The sequence below is a fragment of the Gavia stellata genome, chromosome 2 (genome assembly GCF_030936135.1).
Source record: "Gavia stellata isolate bGavSte3 chromosome 2, bGavSte3.hap2, whole genome shotgun sequence".
NCBI classification, from domain to species: Eukaryota; Metazoa; Chordata; class Aves; order Gaviiformes; family Gaviidae; genus Gavia; species Gavia stellata.
In genome coordinates this window covers 71,683,964-71,701,271 of record NC_082595.1, presented here as the reverse complement: position 1 = coordinate 71,701,271, position 17,308 = coordinate 71,683,964, and the positions used below count along the sequence as shown (strand labels likewise).

At 37.1% G+C, this 17,308-nt stretch overlaps 1 protein-coding gene across 1 annotated transcript in view; it reads right to left on the bottom strand.

The window, feature by feature from the left end:
* MDN1 (midasin AAA ATPase 1) overlaps nt 1–17,308 on the bottom strand; it is a 104,824-nt gene that overhangs the window by 71,929 nt on the left and 15,587 nt on the right. The window contains 17 exon segments of the mRNA XM_059827939.1: nt 821–1,029; nt 1,390–1,568; nt 2,040–2,191; nt 3,037–3,147; nt 3,317–3,464; nt 4,120–4,233; nt 5,828–5,924; nt 7,366–7,510; nt 8,550–8,653; nt 10,083–10,294; nt 10,847–10,907; nt 11,009–11,157; nt 11,712–11,824; nt 12,889–12,984; nt 13,686–13,767; nt 14,853–15,046; nt 16,802–16,916. Of these exon segments, the coding sequence (XP_059683922.1) occupies nt 821–1,029; nt 1,390–1,568; nt 2,040–2,191; nt 3,037–3,147; nt 3,317–3,464; nt 4,120–4,233; nt 5,828–5,924; nt 7,366–7,510; nt 8,550–8,653; nt 10,083–10,294; nt 10,847–10,907; nt 11,009–11,157; nt 11,712–11,824; nt 12,889–12,984; nt 13,686–13,767; nt 14,853–15,046; nt 16,802–16,916 (2,281 nt within the window).

Here is a 17,308-nt window from a genome sequence, read left to right as displayed (position 1 = left end):
AGAAAACTTGTGGGTTGAGATAAAGACAGTTTCATAGGTAAAGCAAAAGGTGCGTGCACAAGCAAAGCAAAATTAGGAATTCATTCACCACTTCCCATCAGCAGGTGGGTATTCAGCCATTTGCAGGAAATCAGGGCTTCATCATGCGCAACGGTTATTTAGGGAAACAAACACTGAACATCCCCCTCTTCCTCCTTCTCCCTCCAGTTTTTATTGCTGAGCATGACATCATACAGTATAGGACATCCCTTTGGTCAGCTGGGGTCAGCTGTCCCGGCTGTGTCCCCTCCCAGCTTCTCATGCACCTCCAGCCGCTTGCTGGCAGGGCAGTGTGAGAAGCAGAAAAGGCCTTGACACTGTGCAAGCACTGCTCAGCAATAGCTAAGACATCCCTGTGTTACCAACACTGTTTTGGTCACAGAACATAGCACCACACCAGTCACTGTGAAGAAAATTAACTATTCCAGCCAAAACCAGTACAAAATGGACATCAATAGCCTAAGTCAAGTCTCTTCTCCAGTGCTCTTGAGCAAGAAATGATGAGTCAAATATAACATACGTGAACTCCAGTTCAGTAAAGCACTTAAATCTCAACTATTTAAAATTAATTCAAAATTTGGTATCTGCAAAACAAGCAACTAACCTAAACAGAACCCAGCTGTACTGAAAGTTAGTCCACAGCCACCTCAACTCTCTACCTCTTGAGATTTTCATGTTAATTCCATGCTACGCATCAGAAACTTTTCACATCACACTTCTATGTACGAGAAAGATTCATTCCCTACAGTCATAGCTACTCAAAGGAAAAGATTGTACAGACCTTTCTGCCACCATAGAGTCCTGGAGGATTCTGTGTAGCAAACAGCATGAAGCGAGGGTGAGCTTTGACAACTTCCTGGGTCTCAGTAATGAACAGCTCCCTGTTATCATCCAACAAACGGTTGAGAGCCTCCAGAACATCAGTGGGAGCCAAATTCAGTTCATCTAGAACAATCCAGTAACCTTTTCTCATTGCATCTATGAGGATGCCTTGGAGGGAACAGAAAAAGTTCTAGTCAAAAATCTAAGAAACTAAATTTAACAGAAGCATGCATTCAGATACTTTCAGCAACCAGTTTTCACTCAGTATAAATGCTAATCAGAGAGGGAAGCAACAGTATTGTTTAAGCTGTTGAATTCTTTTCTTTATGTTCAATAGGAAAAGTATGATGAGACAAACATGAACTCTTAAGAATTCACTGAAATTCATGTGATTATCATTAATATGCAACTACTAACTTTATGACAGATCATCTCTCCATTGTAATACAGACAAGTTAGGCAGAAAAGAAAAAAAAAAAGCAGTGAAGTGAGACAGGAATTCACAGTAAATGTAAGATGCCCACTCACCTTCCTTAAATACCAACTTCCCAGAGGCATCCGATGTGTAACAGCCAATATATTCCTGAATGTCAGTATGCTCATGATTGTTAATTCTTACACAATGATTCCCAGTAGCAGCAGCCAACCAGCGAATTAAACTGGTTTTACCAACAGAGGTCTCTCCTTGAATAAGTACTGGATGAGTCCTAAAAGGGATAACCAAAATACTGGTTTAGAAGCACGAGTCATATCTTTCTCATATATAAGATATCAACATTATTTGACATTTCCACAGATACACATTACCAAACTACATTACCAAAATATCACTACTTAACTCACTTGGAGTATCCAAGATCATACACTAACAGGGGAACATAAGTAACTTTACCCCCAGGTGCTAACTGCAACCCATGAAGCTTTACATGGCAATGCGAAATAAGCAGTTTTCTAGATTATCATTTAAATAAAACCAGGTATGGCAGTAAGATGGTTTAAGGACACAAGAAATACATGTATAAATTCAAGTCACTGTATAATGAAAAGTTAACTATAAAGTAGAAGGAAAATGGACATTACTCATGAGAAACAATAAAGACTAGACAGTCACCAACACTCGAGGCCCAAATAAACATCTTTAACTTAGTTTTTTAAAGGAAAAGTTGAAACAGACATACCCTGCAGACACAACTCTGGCAATATCTTTCAGATTAAGCTTAACTGAAGGTGTTAGCACATAAGTCTCATCTACAGCAGGTTCCTTATCCCCAGCTGAAATCCAGTATCCTTCCATAAGTATAAATCTCCCTCCTGGGGGTTTTGGTATTTGCTAAGGAGACATGACAGAAATAACAGATTATACAAATGAGTTTCTATTTGCTAATGAAGACAACTACTGTTACACCACTGAAACATATTCTGTAAGAAGTCACTTTAAATTAATCCCTGAGCACTCCTGCAGTAAGCACTATCCCCTTGTTACAGAATGCAAATTACAGGGAAAGCCTGACCAGATTATTTCAAGGTCATGACGCAGGAATCCTTGCCATTGCCATGAAGATAAAAATGTCTCAAGTGTCCTAGCACTGAATTTTGAAGTACACTTCCAAGCAGGAAATGAGCTTTCATCTTTTTATATTCATACATATTTTCTAATATGAAGAGTTCTACTCTGAAACAAATACCTATGTCTTACAACTGGCTTCCCCATCCCACCTGCCCAGTTCCCCCATGCAAACTCATGCAGTGCTTCCCAAAACTAATGAGATTCTTCCTTTCCCATTAGAGACAAAGCACAGATGTTCGCTTTGTATCCATATGTTCTGCATTTGGAATCCAAAAATAAAAAGCCTGTGAAAGCTCCTCAAAAGTCTGTGAAAGCTTTACAGCTGGAGTCACTGCATTAAGCTGCCCACACTCCACAATGCTGTAATTATTCAGACTCCCATACTTTTTCAAATTAACAAATAAACTAGCTAACATATGGGCATTTCAAGCAGAAGTAAAAAATTACCAAGACACATTCTTTTTTTTTCTTTTTTTTTAGTTCTTATCTTTATAACATGAAACACAAGACTGCAAGAAGGACGCGTGGAGGAAAAAGACATGAGAAGGCACCTCAAAATAAATTCTACTCTGAACACTAAACAGCTCTATATAGGCTTAGTTACCTACCTGCTTGAGAAGGCTTTTGATGTTGCCAGAGACTATATGCTGGCAAATTAGCTTTTGAACTACTGGGTGAGAAACTCTGTCAAGCTGTGTCAGGAAACTCAAACAGAAGCCCTACGAAGAAGAGTTATTTTCAGTGATAAAATGAAAAAGCATTAGAAAAAATGTAGAAATTTAACAATAATTTCTGCTCAATACTGCACTTAGAAGAGAGGATTTTCCTTTACCCAAACAGTCTTTGTAGTGAATACACACTGAAACAAACCCCAACATAGGTAATCACCTCATACAGTGAGCGTGGTATGCTGCTACATGGATTAGACGCTGCAAATCTCAATGCCCTGCAAAGTGTACGGAGACTATAGTGAGGTCTGTGACCAGTTCCATCCACCAGCTTTGCTTCCGCTTCCTTTCTCACAGATAAATAAAAGCTGCAAAAATAAAGATTGAAACCAGTTCCAGTTACATAGTGCTGTTACTGATCAGAGCATTGCTCTAAGGAATTAATCTCAAAGTATGAACACTTAAGCTTATCTCCAACTGTCACTTTTTCTAAAAGCTCCAGGTTAGGAAAGCCATGCCAAACTCTGCCATCTGTAGTCAGTGAAGCACAGCAACAGAGTATTTTAAAACCATATTTTTGAGAGAGCTTAATATACAGAGAATGACTACAAACCCCAAGTATTCTAAACATGTTAACAGTTCTTCAGTGAGGTAATACACCTTAAACTAGGGGAAGAAAGGTAACTTGATAAACACACAAGACTTTCATTGCTATGATCTACAGAAACAAGCCATTTTAGTCTCTCAGACAGAAAAGAGGACTGCAACAACAATGCTTTTTAACTAGTGCCACCAAAAAAGCATTTCTGAGCAAGTAAAAGTGAATCTCCTCCCAACAAGTACAGAAACCTTCAGAATGAAGCGGATGGATGTCTACCCTCTTTTGTTTCCTAAGGCTATGCAAACTGCTGTGTAGGGAGCATTATAATGTTTCCCAAAACAGTCTAACCACAGACTACAGTTACACACTTTCTTTTTGTGACTTATTACATCAAGGATTTCAAGATACTACAACCAACTTACTTGACAATTCCTTGTACTATATTTTTGTTCACATTCAAGCCTCTCAGATAATCCATGATAAGAACTTGCAAGTCTCCTTCATTTCTCAATTCTTCTACATAAAGTTCAGTAAACCTACAAGAATCAAATCAATCCATAACACTTAGACATCTGACAATATTAAGAAAGATATTATATATGATTCTCATTGTATATAACATTTAATATTTTGTAAGCAGAATACTGACTTGTCAAACTACCTATAGACAGACTCAAGAACCAGAGTAATTAAAAAGTATTAGTAATATCTTATTTCTAAGTAATTTATCTGAATTATTTTAACTTAGTTCATTTTCAGTCTATTTTTGAAAATTAAAAGTTTTAAACAATTTGCAATACATATCCAAACATTACACCCTGAACACTAGAGCACTGACACAGCAGGAGCACTTTTCAAAGTGGACTCTCTAATGGTCTCTATTTTAAAAAGTGAACACTTACAAGACATCACTCATTCTAATTTTGTATTGACTAGCATATCCAGGCTGTTTTCTACTTTTACAGTGATGATAAAATGAGAAAACTTGACAATAACCAAAGGAAAATTAGCAGCAAAACATGCACTCAGTGAAGTCCTGAGTATCTTTAAGTATATCAACAGTGTTTCACATTCAGTACACCACACTGGCAGCTCTAGTTAATGAATCTATTTTCTAACCATTAGTTAGTCCAGCATATTTGCATCAGGTGTTGAACATGAGCCTGCAGCCCTTCCATACCATGGATTATAACTGCAAATAATGGCCCAGGACACACCACAACAAATCCAACACAACTGAGCAATATCATTAACTTCAGAGGGGCGGATATTTTTGACAAATGCAAATATAATTTCATTTAAACTTAACAAACTGAAGTCTCCTTTCTTCTGTATTACACTCGCTTTCTTTTCTTTCACTACTAAGCCAGGACAGCTAATAGCAATAAAACCTTACCTTACCACTAATAACTGCAAATGACTACTTACACATAGTAAGTGCACCTCTACAGTTTTGCACAATATTTATGAATCTGATAAGGGACTACAGCTGCGATTTCTGGCATTCATGAGGGAAACTGCATCAAATACAAGCAGAAGATCTTTGCATTCAGGAACAGGTAGTATGGAAGAACGGATTTGCCACAACTCCAATTTCCTGGCCACAGCTTAAATGTTTAAAGATCACACATCAAATATTTCAAACATCATACATCATCTCCACCCAGCAAACCACCCTCCTTCTGAGTGAACAAGGCTGGATATACAGCTTTTTGCAAGGATCATCAACACTTCTGAGTTATCAAGAGAAAGGCTGCTAAACAGACACAAAGCACTTGTCTTTATTATCCCCATCAGGACCATAAACTGCGGCACTAGCACTCCCAAGCACTGACAGCTTCATTGTAAAGAATGATCATTCCCCAGACCCTAGTGACAACACTCTACACTACTGATAGACCATTTGTTCATGGTCAGTAACTTCACAGAAGTATTTTCCTGATGCTATTTCATGAAAAATCTTCATCATGATGTGGAAAGCACCTCTCACAGGAAGTTGATTTGAGTTCGGACTTACATCTTCAAATATGCTTCAAACAAGGCATTCTTCACTGGGTCAACTCGTGAAGCTAGTTAAACTCTGAAAAAGACAGTGACCAAGTATTTTGTCACAGAATCATTATTTCCTACCTGTTTCTTATTCCTGGAGGAAGATTTCTCTTTCCAACGTCTGTAGCTGGATTCATGCACGCAAACAAGCGAAAATCAGGGTGACGTACAAGAGGCTCTAAACGGAAACAGAAACAAGAGACATAACGTTAATGCTAAACCAAGGGTATTTATTATGTTAAATGAGGTATATTTCTTCTAATCCAGTTTTCTGTTACTGAACTACTACATTTTCTTAAAATGCCAGGGTGAAAATTTTTCAGAAAATAACCCCATGTAATTTTATCAAAAGTATCTCTGCATCTTTACAACAGCCACAGGCAAGTGAAACCCTAACTTTTATTTGTGCATAACAGGATGTTTTAACAACACAAAATATTTAAAAAAATATGTAAGCCCTAAACTTGAACTCCTTTTGTCTCTTTCAGAACAATGGCCAGTGCTTCCCTCAGCCAGGAAGAAAACCCAGCCTAGGAAGCTCATACAACATTTGTCTATATCTATAGCTCCAGAAAATAATGTTCAGCAGTTGCATTTTTTACCTTTAGATCTGTACTGGGTCTGGCTGGGATGGAGTTAACTTTCTTCACAGCAGCCCCTGTGGTGCTGTTGAGAACACACCAGTGTTTTCGCTATTGCTGAATTGTGCTGGCACAGCATCAAGGCTTTCTCTCTTTCCCCGCTCTGCCCTCCCTCCCCCAGTGACTTAGCTGGGGGTGAGCAAAAAAATGGGAAAGGACACTCTTGGGACAGCTGACCCAAACTGGCCAAAGCGATATTCCCTACCATATAACATCATGCTCAGCAATAAGAAGTAGGGTAAAGGAAGAAGCGGGTGGTGATTTTTGTCTTCCAAAGTGGCTGTTGCTTAGACTGGCTGGACTTCGGTCTGCTTGTGGGAGCTGGTTAGTGACTGCCTTTGCACCACTTGTTTCACATGAGTTTTCTTGCTTTTGCTCTTCCTGTTCTCTCCCCCATCCTGCTGGGGGATGGTGGGGTGGGAGGAGTGAGTAAGCAGCTATATGGGTGCTCAGCTGCTGGCTGGGGTCAACCCACAAGAAGGACTCAGAAAAATCAAAGGCTGTGTCCACGTATTTCTAGCTGGAGAACAAATATATTCTCAGGATCAGTGAAAGACAGTTACTACAGTAGCAACTAAATCTCATGTCCCATGCCATTATCCGTCAAGCTACCTCAACTTTCTAAAAAAAAAACCCCAAAAAAAACATGACATTCCCTGAAGAGTCTTTAGAGACAGCAATGCTTACTAAGGCCACTAGAGAGATCTGCTCCTTGTAGAATCCAAAGAGGCAAAAGCTACAACAATTTCCGCATGCTGAAATCTCCTGAGCCACAGTGAATTAAAACTCCCACTTCTTGCATACAAGTATGAAGTCTAGAAAGAACACATTATTCTCTTCTGCACGCATTCACTTCAACAGTAAATGTTCTCAACTTATTTTGCGCCATATAGGATAGGGAATTCAACTAACTAGATAGCAAGATATAGCATATAGATATAGCATAAGATATAGCATAAGCAAGCACAGAAATAGTACCTGTGTCCCCTCTGTCTAGTAACACCAGTGACCCAGAGGATCCTTCCAATAAACCACTCAGGCACTCCAAAGTCTCTGCTGCAGCCAAGTTAATCTCATCCAATAAAATCCACTCTCCTTTTTTTACTGCTTGTGCCAGAGTACCCTAAAAAATAAGATCAATTTGTTAATCATGTCAACAGCAGTGATACAGTAAGTAAAGCATCTATATACTGGAAATACTTGTTTTGCAGTCTATTGGCTGATTAGACAAAAGGCAATCCCAGACCTTTTACAGCAATAGTGGTTTTACTTCTCTCCCTCAATAACAGCAATTACTTTGCAAGTCACAGAAGTCAGACAGTTATCACCATTATAAGCTACCATTTAGACTGGCTCAGATATAACAGAAATAAGCTCTCTTATGTGTGCAATGCTGCCTGCCAGTGATATCCATCACTGTGGTGCATAAATTTCACTGACACCACTATGAGAATAAATGCAGTTAATCTAAAGAAATCCAAACAAAGACACAAGCAATATTATGTTCCTCAGGGAACTATATGTTTAGTTTTAATTAATAAGTTAAGTCAAAGGTCCTCAACTACTTATATAATAATTTTTTAGAAAGAGGACTGGTCAACGTTTTACACACTTTACATAAAATTTGAGAGTGTATATTCAGACTAACAGGATGAGAAGAAAGAAAACATACATAAACCATCATAGTTTCTCCTAATCACACTTAATGTCATTAGAATATTATACCATGGGTTTGAAACATTATAAAAAAAACCCAACACTTTTAGATAAACAGCACAGATTCTTAACATTAAATCCTTCACAGGAATCCCCAGGCAGGAGCATGTCCTACTAGAGATTGGTCAAGATTTTTTTTTTAATCTCATACACTTGAAAAGATGATATGACATACTGCTGATATTCTTTTATCATACCAGTCCTAATTCCTATTATACAGCACTGAATTAATGTGTTACCACAAAACATTCTCCCACCCCCTGTCCTTGCAGTAGTATCCACCACCTTCTTACAGTAGCACACTTCATTCCACAGAGTCATCATCGCGCAAATTTCACTTCACAGCAAGATTCTTGCCATGAAGTTATTTATATAATACTGATTGCAAAGTCTTTTAAATGCTCCTCCTTATTCTTCCTAGCATCAAAATGCAAATCTCCAAATACCTCAACAAATGCAAAGAGAAGAGCATTTTCTGTCATTTTCATCTGTTGATGAGCATGATTCAGTTTAAGACCAAATGCCTCCCACTTTTCCTTCAGTGGTGAGCCTGTAAGCAAAACAAATTTACGCTTTTACCATCCAAACAATAGCACAAAAGATGTTTAACAACAGTATTTTAATCAAGCTGTTTCAAGCACAGAGATAAAAGAGTAAGCTTAGCTGAGCAATGAAAACATGTCATATGTAGTACTTGAATCTCATGAATTTAAAAAAAAAACAGTAAATTAAATTTTGCCTTTTTTTTTTTAATTTAGCTGAACACTATTGACATATGGGTACAGATAATTTGCCATTCATTCCAGCATGTCCTAGCTTAGGAACAAATACTTATGCTGCACTTGGTTCCAGCATGACTGTTAGCACTCTCCAATTCCCAGAGACAGAAAGAGACATCTCAGAAAAATAAATCCAAATTTACAAACCTTATGACAGAACAGATTAACAATGAACACTTCAGTATCAGTAAAAACAATGTTGCTTATCAGTTATGACATTATTTACTATTGCACTTATTTCAGTTACTTGTTTAAAGTCACAGCCTGAGGTATATGCAGCATTCATGACTTAAGTTGCTAGCTTTGCAAGTTAGAGATTTCAGCTTGTCTTTATTTTAGGATTGTCAATACTTGCAACAAGTGGTCTTTAAAACCTCATCTTTTTTTACATTTGTGGGCGTTTATTTTAATATCCGCATATTCAGAAGAACCAGTTAAAAGAAGAGGGGAGACAAGGTTCATAACTAAGTTTACTTGGCCCATACTGAATCAAAGCTACAACAACTTCACTTGTTCAGCAGGTCTAGAACCAGAAACCACTCCATGCAAGGCAAAGTATCAATACTGCCTCTGTCCCAAATGGGTTGTGAAGTATAAAACAAGAACAATGGTTATTTGGAGACAAAACCACAATGAAACAAAGTAAAGAACTAGGCAAGTCGTCATCACTGACAGTGAAACCAGAGTCATCAGCAAGCTCTTAAAATCATTACTACCCCAAGAGAGCTACTACTTTGGGTTTAGGTTTTTTTTGTTGTTGTTGTTTTGCTTTGTTATTAAAATAGGATATATTTGTGAGACCTAATGAGGTTCCAGGACTGAAAGAAAGTATGAATGCATTCACATGGAAGACTGCCACACAAAAACTAGGACTGTTCACCAACACAGCAAACAAATAAGTGCTGAGTGGAGATCAGATGTCAAGGGCACCATAGATCAGACAAGTCAACCTTCACTCTGTCACACATAGTTAACAACAGTGATAGATTAGAAAGAAAAAACCTCGTCTAACAGTATTTTGAATGTCTTGTTGTAGACAGAGATAGCATTTTTCAAAACCAGAAGAAAGTAATAAAGAGGGATAAAAGAAAAAACCCCACAAACCCCAAAAATCAACAAACAAAAAATTGACCACTATTTATCTGCTCTCTGCAATGGTTTACCACTAACGATGTGTGTTTGATCAGTTTGAATTCTCACCAGATGCATTTTCTTTTGCTTCCTTATTAATAGCAGATTTATGAATATGCTGCATTAGTTTTAGCAGATCATGCCAACGTTTCTGCCTGTAGCAGGTCTGAATGTGTCCCAAGAATGTCTGATTTTTCTTTCTAGAAAATGTCTGAGAGAAGAGTTCTTCAAAGGACTCTCGCAGAGGTAGCCAGATCAGCTTGTTATCCACAGGCTTGTAACTGAAGAGAAGCAAAAGAGTAGTTACTTATTTGTGACACAGAAACAGGAACTAGCATCTGTGAACTAACAAAAACAGTTCTGAAACAACAACGTGGTGCATGAAGGAACCCTGGTTTCCATAGTTTTTTACTCAACTAATGAGTGAAGTAAAATTGCACATATTTAAGGGCACCTTATGAGGTAATTTTATAAAGACAGGACTACCCTGATAAGTAAAATATTTTTACTACTACCAACCAGTATGTCCAGTGAATATTATATTGTATTTATATTGAACAGCTTAGCCATTTTTAAAGAGACATTGGGTTGTGCTTTTAAATTACTTCATCACATACAGATGTGCACACAATTCAGTGAAACTGCCTCTGTTCTTCAGCAAGGACAACAAAGTTTCTGCATGCAAACATGTTTCTTAAGACATTTATGCTACCATGAAATAGATACGCTTCTAAAAACAATTCTTTGACAACACAACTACACTTGCCTTAGAAGCTTCTTCTGATACTGCCTATTGTCATGCAGAACAGACAAAACAGTAGTCAGTGACTCACCCCCCTAATAGATCTGCTGTGTCACTTTGTTGGTTCATATTGATAACCCTCAAATGGTGTCCTTGAAACAGAAATAGAAAACACCATCAACTTGTGGGGTTTTTTTGTTTGTTGTTTTTTAAATTACCTTCATGTAGGTTACAGTCTTCACACTTTACTTACCTGTAATATGAGCAAGGTACTGAATAGTTGAGGTTTTGCCAGTTCCTGTTTCACCAACCAAAAGCACAGGCTCTCCTTTGACAACACAAACTGCAAGCTGTTCAATCAATACTGCAGATGGCCGTGTGGCAGCAAAGGTTTGTTTTGCTCTGAAAAAACAAAGGAAGCAACTCAAAACCAAGATTTATCAAGGAGCTCATTTCAATTTTACCTGTATTATTTTTTAGAGGAATGGTTGAATTTAGGATTTTTTTTTTTTTTATTTAAAAATATAGATTTGGAAAAAATTTGTCCAAGATACCTTTAGAATATACTTATTTTTCTCAAGATACAACCTAGAAATTCAGGGTTTCCAAAGAACTTCCTAGACAGTGGAGTTAGCACCACATACTACGAAAATCTCCCTTTACAAAGATAGATTCATCAAAGTCTTCTTATAACAGCTGTGGATCTATACTGCTTTGAAGAAAGTCTAATTCAAAAGAAGCTGAAAATCTCCACGCTTTGGCTGCCAGAAGTATCATGCAGACAGCCTTAAAGATACACAAGGTAAAGCTCAGATCACAAGAGAAAGAACTCATCACATTCCCTTCATTAGAGTGAGAATATCCAATTTCAATTTTTTTTTAATCCTGTGACTTCCAATCTATTCTATTCCACCACAAAATATTTCAATTCACATGGAACCTACAAGATATTCTACCTTTGTACAGTGAGAGCCTGGGTTTGTTTCTTCATGAGATGCACTCTTCCGACAGAGACTTCTTGTTCCCGTATTAGGATTTCCGGTTTATAGAGTTCACAAAAGAACTCTACCTGTGAAGAAAGCATCAACATTTCCAATACTAATGTTACCTACAACATGACACTAAGAACACCCATGCTATGCTACCAGTATTACTTTGCAGCAAGCTAATTCATAAGATTTTATATTTTGCTGGTTTTACATACTCATCACCTAAAATACCGAAGGACTTCAGAAATGTTATTGCCTGTACAAACAATTTCTTTCCATTTAATAACCTGGTAAGAGGTATATGCCATTATATTTCTACTTCATCTACTTCCATAGTAGTTCAACTACAGAAACTTGTATCTGGGAACAGTTATCTTAATTAATAATAAACAACCTCCCTCAAAAAAATTGGTGAATACCTCTGTGTAAACAAGGATATTTTGCCGTTGGCAGAGCATAATACATTCCTGTATTGAAATAATGCAAAGGAAGAAGGACAAACAGAAAAATCCATATAAGTTTCAGGGATCCATCTGTCCAGTTGGCAAGTTTTTCCATCTTAAAGTAACAAAGGAGGGAATTTTCTTTGCAATCAAACTTCTGTAGTGAGAAACAGCTAACAAAGTAACAATTTAGTTTAACTCAGCCATTTATATCACACGGTCTTAATATATACAGAGTTACTAGCCTCTGGAGAGGTACTTGATTTTGGAATCCATGATTACAGAACAGGTAGTAAGGAAGATGACATTTCTCTCTGATCTCTTCGTTTAAGTGATTAAAGTTCACTGTAACCACCAAAGAAAAACCACAATCTTTACTACTCTGTGCATCTAGCAGTATCATAAGCTTAGGCAACTGTGCTGTTCCAGCTGTGTGATCCTTCTTTTGCATGATGAGGCCATTTGCAATCTGCTCTGGAACAGGTTCACTGGAACTTTCAGAGAAAAAAAACACAGCTGAAAATAGAACAGGAGAAAAACGTAGATCCCGGGATAGTACAGAGAGCAAAAAAGTGTCTGGGACAGAGAGATGGGCATAATTTTTAAGAAAAATAGCACAACGCATTTAAATTAATCACTAGAAAAATTCCAAGTTATAGAATATTACCAATAAACGTCATGTTAATTATAGCTCAACATACCTTTTTTTTTGAGATGTTTAGCCTACTTCCAATAACTTTTGCCATTTTTTGTCTGCTCCCTTGGTTGGACAGCATAGCTGTGAAACAGTCCAATGCCTGTCAAGGGGAAAACAAACCAACTTCTTCAATACAAATTTTGTATTATATGAGCTGACAAGCACCATCTAAATTTACATGAGCTTGAATCCAATCCAGCCATGGTAAATAAAATTATTTCACTGTCCACAGATCAAGGCAAACAATGGACTTCAAAAGGATGTAAATAAGAACTCTAAACTCTGTAGTGTAGTGGCTTTCTACTGAAAGTACAAACTTTTCAATGTCCAGTCACAGAAGCTATCTTTAGATGAATGGACCAAAATGGAGAAGGAAATAACACTGTAAGATCTCCTGTCTTAAAACTACCTCTGACTGATGCACACCCGAAAAATTCCAAACAAGGTATGTAAATTGATGGATAGGGAAGTAGGAAAGAAGGCTCATAAGGAAAGATCTTAAAACTTTTACTCTCAGTCATATGCAATCCCAGCTCATATCAGTTAAAATTATGTTGCAGCATGCTGTTTGTAAGACAGCAGTAAGTCTGGACTGGCTTTCAGCACATTCCTGCAAATAATTTTCCTAGTAGTAAGGAAAGCCTCCGATAGACAGATCACAAACATTCCAACTACAGTCCAATTGCTTCAGATAAAACTGAATGTAAATTCCCATCTCACATTCCTACATAGAGTATTTTAAGATTTGTGAGACAATGCTAGAATTTGGGTAAACAATTTCCAGATCAAGTCTTACCGCACCTCCTGAAAAATATTCACTGCTGTGGTTGAAGAATTACTGTTGAAGTTGTAAGCAATCCTGCTGCACCAATTCAGTAAGTCTCTTAAAAAAAGAATACAATAAGTACAATAAGACAAAATACACAGCACCTTCTTTCACGTTTAGCTTAGGTCATTATGTCACCTTCTGGCAATCGCACATTTAATTGTTGTGTAAGTTGTACACGGGAAGACACATATAAATAGGATGCTAATTCTAAAGAGTAGCTGAGCACATAAAGACCAACAGTGTTGCTTTCAAATACATAACTTAGAAAGAGATAATGCATACTCCATTAAACCATAAAGTAATTATGAAATTGAAAAAATGAAAAGCAGCAAGCTTTTCATCTAGAAAGGTATAAAAACTATTTTTTCAAGATACTGATTCCGTATCAGCAACAAAATCTTCTGAAAGGCAAGAAAAGGAAACATCCAATTCTAGAAAAACAACTGCTGTTTTAAAATTAGTAGCATTCTTATGATTCACAAAAATATTAGGTACTATCCACACCTAGTATTTACTGACTCATTCACAAAGCATTACTGGTTACAGAAATTCCACGTGAGTAGAATTGACATTTGGTATGAGAGGAAGAAATAATAGAACATCAAGCTGCATTTCATCATAAAAATTCTGAAATTAATAGTATACTACAGATCTGGTTATTTTCAGTCATCTATAAGTTAGAATGCTGTGAGTGTCTAATACAACATGATCTAGATAAGCAAATATATACAATTGCTGAAAATGTTATCTACTAGCTATTGTGAGAACATTATACAGTACATTTCAGTCAACAGTTTTTAACTAGAACTGGTATTTTGTGTTAAAATGAATTGAGAAGTAATCCATATGGCTTGATACCAACTCAGCACCACGTATGACAAAACCTACACTTTTTCCTAAAAAAAAGTATAGCAAATAGAAAGTCCTAAATAATTCAGATTGAGATTTTTTTAAAAGATGTATTAATCATTATTCTAAAATGAAAAATGGATTTTTCCAGTTTTTATGAAACTCCAGTTTAATTACTCAAACTTTTATCACTATTTTTAAAAATTAAGAAAAATAACAAAGATAAATCCTTCTATCTCTGCAGCTAGCTAACTATATTTCCTTCTATTAAACATATAAGAAAAGACAACCTTAAAGATAGTTCTCTTCCTTCCAGATTTGGTTTTTTATTTTCTGATCTTGATTCTGATGAATCTTCTGGTATGTGTCTGGAGCCAGAAGCACTGTCTTCTGATGCCTGATACTTGTCTCCTGTAAGGTGAATGTAAATGTCTAGCAAGTGATCAGTTACAAGAGCAAGGTTGGGGTATCTCCTTCGAAGAACCTGAAAAAAGAAAAAAAAACAACCAACCAAACAAAAAATCTTTAGCATCGGAAGAAAACCACCCGCCCCCCAAATTTTAACAGGATACACTTCAACAGATACTCAAGCTAGCAAGCTGCACAAAACTGCTCTCTTGGAATCTCTCATCTGAAGAAAATAAAAGTAGCTGTGACTTGTATGATATTGATTTGGACGCCAAAAATGAATTTTGCTAACTCAACTCTACTCCAATTCATTTAACACATTTGCACAAATACCAACAGGAAGAACAAAAGGTACATTCAACCCTACCTAAACTCAAATCATGATCGTACAACTTTACAACTGATAACAAAAGTTCTTACCTCCTGTCCTTTTCATGACTGAATTTTTTTGAGTATTCAAGTTGTCTATTCACTGTGCTGACAAAGACACATTAAGGGGCTAATTTTTCTTCTGTAATTTCCTTTCAGCTCAGTTCTCTCCACTAAAGCTTGCCAACCAAAATTATTGCTTCCTGAAATAAGCTTTTCACAAATACAGGCCAGGAACACTGGTCCTACCCTGCCAAACTGACTTTTAAGATTAACTAGAAGAACATGAATCTATTTTCAAGATAAGCAAGCAGGTGTTTTCTACCACTGCCTCTTCTTCTACTACCACTACAGAATCTTACACAGTGTTTGATTTATATATTTTTGTGACTTGAGCTACAAAGTTACAAAAAAGAACAAAAAGAACCTAGCGGTGACACATTTAGCACCGAAGCTTCCTTTTTTCTTAAGGTTTTGACAGCCAAGCTTTACTTGAATATTGGTCCTTTCTGGATGTCATCTTCAACACCAGTTTGGCCAGATAACCTTTTTTAATACTGCAGCGGTGAGCTTCCTAGATTTCCTGCCCACGTGGACCTATTTGTAGAAGCAGCTACAGCACACAAGCGTGCGTATCTCCAGCAAACTGTCTGCAGAGGCCTCCCCGTGCATCCCCCTGTGCATCTGCTTGCTTCCCCTCCAACAAAACCTACAAGTACTAAGTAAGTGCTGTTCTTGCCTCATTCCTAACAATTAGCTGACAAATGACAAAATGGAAAAACACAAATATTTAAGGTCATCCATCACTGCGCTGGCTGCTGAACGAGTTTCAAGGAGTGAATGAATCCTACTGAAAAAACTATCTTCTTCATTCCAGAAAATTCAGAACTTTCTCCTCAAGTCTTCTGCTAGAGACTATTTACGCCCTTTTCCCTTAGGGAAGGCTCTTAAAATCAGATCCTATTCTGCGCTCTGTACCACAAGGAGACTCTCTAGCGAATTCTATTCTCATTTAAGCCCTGGGCTCCTTAATTTTTTGAAGGACTACACAAAGCAAACATTCCCTAGAGATACTAACAAAAGATGTCAATAGAAACAGTTATTTGTAACTGATAACTGACCAACTACTTTTAACCTCAAAGCTTAGAACTCAGGATTAGACTAAGCTCAATTTTCTTTTTCTCTCTTGTTTCTAAATCTCTGTGGGCTACAAAATGGCAAAGTAATTTGATTCTTAGACCTATTCAAAGCAGAACTGTGTTTGCCAAGGCAAGTTCTAAGAATCTTTTGTCACTTCAAAACTTCCTGACAAACTGCCCATTTACTTCAAAATTTGAAATTATAAGGGTGTATTGTGGAACTTGGAGATAAAAATAAGGATCAAATTTATTACTGAAAAAAACGTATTACCCTTAATTGAAACAATTATTCATGTGCCACAATAGAGCAACACACACCATACCTCGTTGAGTTCTCCTTTGCTCATGTTATCCAGATGTATTTTGGTCCAATATTTGTCCAAAAGAGCAGCGTGGCTGCTTTGCTGCCTGTACCAACCTCCACCACAACTGAATATCCTAAATCAAAACAACATGAAGAAACACAGCATATTGTGTGTTGCTGAAGAATTCATCATTTTCAGCGCATTCCTGCACATCAAAGAGCATATTACATGCTGCTGCTACAGCATAATGTGCATGCATAGATCACCCACTGTTTGTCACTGTACTGTCACCTACCCTATCTTGCCTATCTCTGCTTTTCAAATTATCTGTTCCTTTATCACAGTGTTTTTTCCCCCTGTAGTGCAAAATCTCCTCAGAGATACTTGCAGAAAGATGACTGACAATAAGTTAAGTTTATCAGAAGCAACATACAGAATCATTTGTAAGGAGAGGAGCCTGACAGAAGTGGCCTGGTAAATATCTTCCACAAGGATCTGTGCTCTGTTGCAGAGATGCAGAAAAAG